The sequence below is a fragment of the Apium graveolens genome, chromosome 1, assembly GCF_009905375.1.
Source record: "Apium graveolens cultivar Ventura chromosome 1, ASM990537v1, whole genome shotgun sequence".
Lineage (NCBI taxonomy): Eukaryota > Viridiplantae > Streptophyta > Magnoliopsida > Apiales > Apiaceae > Apium > Apium graveolens.
In genome coordinates, this window is record NC_133647.1 from 164706755 (window position 1) to 164712773 (window position 6019).

Here is a 6019-nt window from a genome sequence, read left to right on the forward strand (position 1 = left end):
GTCCTCGACAGGAGACTCTGGGGTTATCTCGCACTTTACACTTTTACTCTTGGGATCACTTATCCTGTACTCTGGTGGGCTATCCTCATCGGGGGGCAAGGATGCACTTTGGTATTTGTGGTAAGTCATGGATATACCTGCATTTATGATCGATGGAAGTAGCGGTAACAGATATGGATATTCTTCGGCCGGGGAGTTTTCTTGTCCGTAAAGTGCCAAAGTCATGATGAGCCTTGAGCCTTTATGACTAGGACGCATCATCGGGCATTCCTAAAGGAAATTTATGTTCAAGTTATAATAGGAAGTTGGTTCGACAACTCCTATTGGGCCATGGAATGAGAAGTCTAGTCCATCTAGGTTTCTTGTTCCCCAAGAACTACGTCTGGCTTGATCCTCTATAAAAGGAGTTATGTAGGCACATTGTGAGGGCAAGTGTTTGAGAACTCTGAGAAGGCAAACAGAAAACCTAGCAATCTTAGCCGTTTCTTAAGTACAAATCAACGCATTGCGGTGATTTCTACGATCACCGACCACCGCAGCAGATCCTGATTCCGACCGCGAAACTCAAATTTTTGTTAACCAAATTCCTCCGTTAACAAAGAGTTTATAAACTAAGTTGTTTGCGATTAAAAGTTTGTGAACAATGTTCATTAGTTCGTTTAATGTTAGTCTGTGAGTTGTTCATAAATATGTACGCGAATAAACTTTTTCATAATGAGTCGATACACAAACAAAATTTTTAACTCGATAAAATTTCAGCTAGATTTCAGGTTCGACATTTTTTTAACGATTTAATACATAAGAGTTAAGCTCGATTCGACTCCTTTACAACCGCAGATATTTAGGTCATTATCTCTCAAAGGGTTATATATTTCCTTTTTATTATTTTAATATTAATCAATTAAACAAGATAATCAATTATTTCACTTATAATAAGTTAATTATTACTTTTTACGTTTCAGGTTGAACAAAATATATGCATCTGGGGAGCAACTCGATTACTCTGAAACTAACCACTTTTGTCACCCCCACCTCCTAATTTTTAAGTAATTTTCTAATAATAAATTACATTTTTTTTTCATTTTTTTAAAATGCGGTTTTAGGACCAAAATTAAATCCAACTATCGTTTTTGCCGCATTTTTAATTTCCAATTTTAAAAATTGAATATCTCTCGTTTTGGTTTTATCCAAACCCGATCCTTTAATATACATAGAATAAATGGGTTTGTTCCATTGTGTTTGGCTTTAGAAACCATTCTCAAGTGGGTGTGAATAAATTTGAAGTTTTAAAAGTTAACGCGCCAATAATATATCAGTCATAACAAATTTAGTTTTAATTGGTAGGATAGTACACTACACCAGAAACTGAATCAGACAACACCTATTACACAATGGTGGCCAATAAAACTGTTGTCTCAAAAAATCAGACAACGATTAATTGGTAGTTGACCAAAAAGCCTTGTATCATTCTGTTTCACACAATGGTGATTCAACTTATTCGAAATTGTTGTCTAAATGGTGCCCCTGTGCTCCAATGAGACAATGGTTGTATTTATCCTCATTGTGTGACATCTATTGGCACAAGTGTTGTTTAGGTCACAATAAACCGGTGTGCTTTCTATGGTTTTACACAATGGGTTTTAAGGACTGTTGTGCAACTTAGACAACGGTTTTCCGGTACCAATGTGTTATTTATTTGAGACAATAGTGCAGAAAAACCAATGTTAGAAACAAAGCATAACAGACAATAGTTTATCACCCCTGTTGAGTAAAAGAGTTTCAGACAATGGTGTCTTACTCGTTGTCTGAATCACCTGCATTAGAAAATATGTTACAACAACTTTTATGAAAAACCGTTGTCTAATTTTCAGAGGGTTTTAAAAAAATTGCCTAAAACATAAATCTTTAGACAAAAAGCAAACCAAATGCTTTAAGAACATTGTCAAATAAATGCTTCCAACAAGTTGTCAAACCAGATGTACAAAAAACTTCTCAACCTAACTGAAAGGTACAAATTACATATAACAATTCTTGGATAAAAATCAAACCAAATCCTTCAAGAACAATGCCAAAACAAATCTTACAATAAACTGTCCAACCAAATTTGATTTAGTACAAATTATAAGCAAAGGGGATAACATAGGCACTTATAGGCAACATCTGATCAGTTGATATAATTATGGAAGTTGAATCATCTCTTCTTCCTCCCGCATGGAACTTCTATTTTCTTCCTCGACTTCATCAACAGTTGGGAACATGGTGACATCTACCTCATTTTCAAGTTCAATTTCTACGGATCCCTCATTTTCATCGTCACTTTGATCATCGAACTTGTTTGGTAATTTTAATACAACTGACCAGAATTTTTCAAGAGGGTCGTCAATGTAACAAACTTGCTTGACATGTTTACCTAACACAAAAGGGTCGTTCAGAAAACCTAACTTGTGTAAATTAACAACTGTGTATCCTAAATCATCTATCTTAACCCCTTTGTTCATATCTACCCAATTGCACCGAAAGATAGGGACTCGAAAATGGTTATAGTCCAACTCCCAAATACTTGTGATTACTCCATAAAATGTATGTGAAATATGCTCAATGTTCTTATCCTTATCCTGCACGAGCATTGTATCAGCATGAACACAAACACCGCTGCATTGAACTTGTCGCGTATCATCACGATCTTTTGTGCTGTAGGTAACACCATTGACTTTGTAGCCACTGAATGTAGGGACATACTTGTTAGGCCCTTCTGCAAGCCACATTACCTCCTTAGATACCATACTTTTCACATCAAGCAATTCTGACGAAATCTGTCCAAAAAATAAAATACTAAAGCAATTAGACATTTACTTGATTTCTTTAAATTAGAAAAAAATTATTGTCTAGCTATTACCTTCTTTTGAAACCAATTAGGGAATGTTTCATTTTGCTTGTTCTTAAGCCATTCTTCATCATTTTCATGTAATGGATATCTTGCCACCAAGAAGGCCATATGTTCACTATGAGTAAATCAATTTCAGCTTTTGTTGAAAAAAATCATAAAATCATGGAACAAAAAACAGATGTATTTATTACTGAAAAATCAGAAATCTAAATAAAGAAACTTACTTGAAATATGGGGTCAATTCATTACTGTTTTGAAGAAGACACAGATGTGCTTGGTGCAAATCCTTGATGCTCGGCTTTATCATTGTTGCACCAGATAAGGGTCTGTATTTCTCCTTGTTCTTATCCCTTCCCGGTAACCCAACTGTTGGTTCTTCAAAATTAACTAAACACTCAACCGCCTCTTCTGCAATATAGGCCTCAGCGATGCAACCTTCCGGATGAGCCCTGTTTCGAACATATCCCTTGAACGTCTTCATATATCTCTCGAAAGGATACATCCAACGTAGGAAGATAGGACCACAAAGCTCAACTTCTCTTACAAGATGAACTGAGAGATGGATCATTACATCAAACAAGGAAGGGGGGAAGTGCTTTTCTAGCTGGCATAAGGTCTCCACCAATTGAGACTGCATTTTTTCTAATTTATCGACCTCAATGATTTTACTACAAATTGCCTTGAAAAAAAGGCAAAACCTGATAATAGTGCACCTGACTTGTTTTTGAAGTACTGACCGAAGTGCGATGGGGAGCAAGTGATGCAACATTGTGTGACAGTCGTGAGATTTCATTCCAACAAGTCGCAGAGTGTCCATTGATACTATACCCTTAAGGTTCGAACAAAAACCATCAGGTAACTTCATGCCAATCAAGGACGAGCAGACAATCTTTTTTTCTTTATGCAATAAGTTCCAAGATGCCATCGGTAACTTCTCTTTTTTTCCAGAATTTTTTGGTCTCAGCTCCATTCTTATTCCCATTTCAGCCATATCAATACGAACAGATTCTCTATCTTTTGTCTTCCCGGGAATATTTAGCAATGTACCGGTTAAAGCCTCGCATATATTTTTTTCTATATGCATCACATCGAGAGTATGGCGAACTGGCAAAAACTTCCAGTACTCAAGCTGAAAAAATATAGACATCTTTTTCCAAATTGGTCGAGGTTCCCCTTTTTTCCACCGAGGTTGGTTTTGTGTCTTACCATAAACATGGTCCGCTAGTGGTAGTACCCTTTCTAACACCTCCTCTCCAGTTAAAGGAATAGGTTCTGATAACTTCTCCATGGTGTTATCAAAGGCTGATTTTTGCCTTCGATATGGATGATTTCTGGGCAGCCATCTACGATGTCTCATAACCACCGTCTTTTTGTAAGTAGCCAACCTGGTAGCTTTTATTTTATCAACACAAACTACACAAGCATTATATCCTTTAATGATGTTACCCGACAAGTTTCCTAAGGCTGGATAATCACTAATTGTCCACAATAAAATTCCTCTTAGTATGAAAGACTCTTTCTTAAATGCATCATAAACTTGTTTCCCATGCCACAATTTATGCAAATCTTCTATAAGTGGTTGAAGGTATACATCAATATCATTTCCAGGCTGATTTGGTCCGGATATCAATAGACTTAGCATAATGTACTTTCTCTTCATACAAAGCCAAGGTGGGAGGTTGTAAATTGAAAGCAACACAGGCCATGTTGAGTGATCACTTCCTGGTCCATGGAAAGGATTAAATCCATCGGAGGATAAAGCTAACCGAAGGTTCCTAGCCTCTGCAGCAAACTCAGGCCACCTTTGATCGACATCATTCCATGTCTTTGAGTCAGCCGGATGTCTAATTTTACCATCATTTTGTCGCTCGGTTTTATGCCAAGTCATGTCCTTCGCAATCTGAGCTGTATTGAACAAATTTCTCAATCTTGGTATCAATGGAAAGTACCACAGAACCTTAGCAGGGATCCCTTCCAATTCTTCTCCTTTCTTGTTTAACTTCCATCTAGATTCCCCACATATTCGGCAAATCGTCTCATCTTCGTCCCTCTCACCGCGGTATAAGAGACAATCATTCGGACACACATGTATTTTTTCATAATCCATGCCTAAAGTACATAAAGTTTTCTTGGCTTCACCAAAAGATGAAGGCATACTGTTGCCTTCCGGAAGCATTGATGCAAGCAAAAGAAGAACATCGGAAAAGCATTTATCAGAAATACCATGTTTTGCTTTTAAATTATACAACTTGACTAAAGCTCTCATTTTTGTAAAACTCTCGCATCCAGGATAAAGTGGTTCATTTTCACCTTGAACATGATTCATAAAATCAGAAGAATCTAACGAAATATCCTCATCATCGATAATATCCTGCCCCATTCTCATGTTTGTAGGATCAACGGATGATTCCTGTTCAGAAACTACATGACTCTGTACATAATTTGACTCTCCATGCCATATCCAACACGTATAGGTTTGATCAATACCATATTGATAAAGATGATCCTTAACAGTCTGAGCATTCCAAGATTTACTATGAGCGCATCTTAAGCATGGACAACTAATTTTATTTTGTTTAAACCCATTCAGAAATGCAAAATTTAACAATTCATCCACTCCAAGTTTAAATTCTTGTGTTCTTCTATCTGCTTTCAACCAAGATCTATCCATTTTTACTCAACCAAGTTTAAACCCATTCTTTTGCTCAAATTCCACAAACATATATATTCCATTAAACTCGATATGGACCCTTATTAAAATTCTCCAAATAGATATGAACCCTAATTTCAAGTTCTCCAAATCGATATAAACACCAAATCCCCAAATTGATATGAATTCAGCAGAAACTTACCTGAGTTCAGCAAAGTGAAGTTCCCCTGGAATACTTCAGACATCAAAGAACTGAGACAAATATATGGTTAAGAAATGGTGTATGAAGGAGACAGTAAAAGAGGCATAATAAAACATAGATACTTCAGACAGACAATGATCACGTATAATAATGCTAGTCAAACTACTTTATTGCTAGTCAAAATTATTTACACTTTCCCCCTCTTTCCCCAGTGTTCCCACTTATATTTTTTTTGAAAAAAATAGAAATTTTCTTAAAGTAAAAGAATTTCGTTTCTTGG

General features: G+C 36.3%; 1 protein-coding gene across 1 annotated transcript; it reads right to left on the reverse strand.

Annotated features, from left to right (window-relative positions):
- Window positions 1-2177: 2177 nt before the first annotated feature.
- Window positions 2178-5558, reverse strand: LOC141710426 (uncharacterized). The gene is made up of 3 exons (XM_074513049.1): window positions 3112-5558; window positions 2897-3002; window positions 2178-2813 (listed from the first exon to the last, which is right to left on the reverse strand). The coding sequence occupies exons 1-3, from the start codon at window positions 5556-5558 to the stop codon at window positions 2178-2180; spliced, it is 3189 nt and encodes a 1062-aa protein (XP_074369150.1).
- Between the last annotated feature and the right edge of the window lie 461 nt (window positions 5559-6019).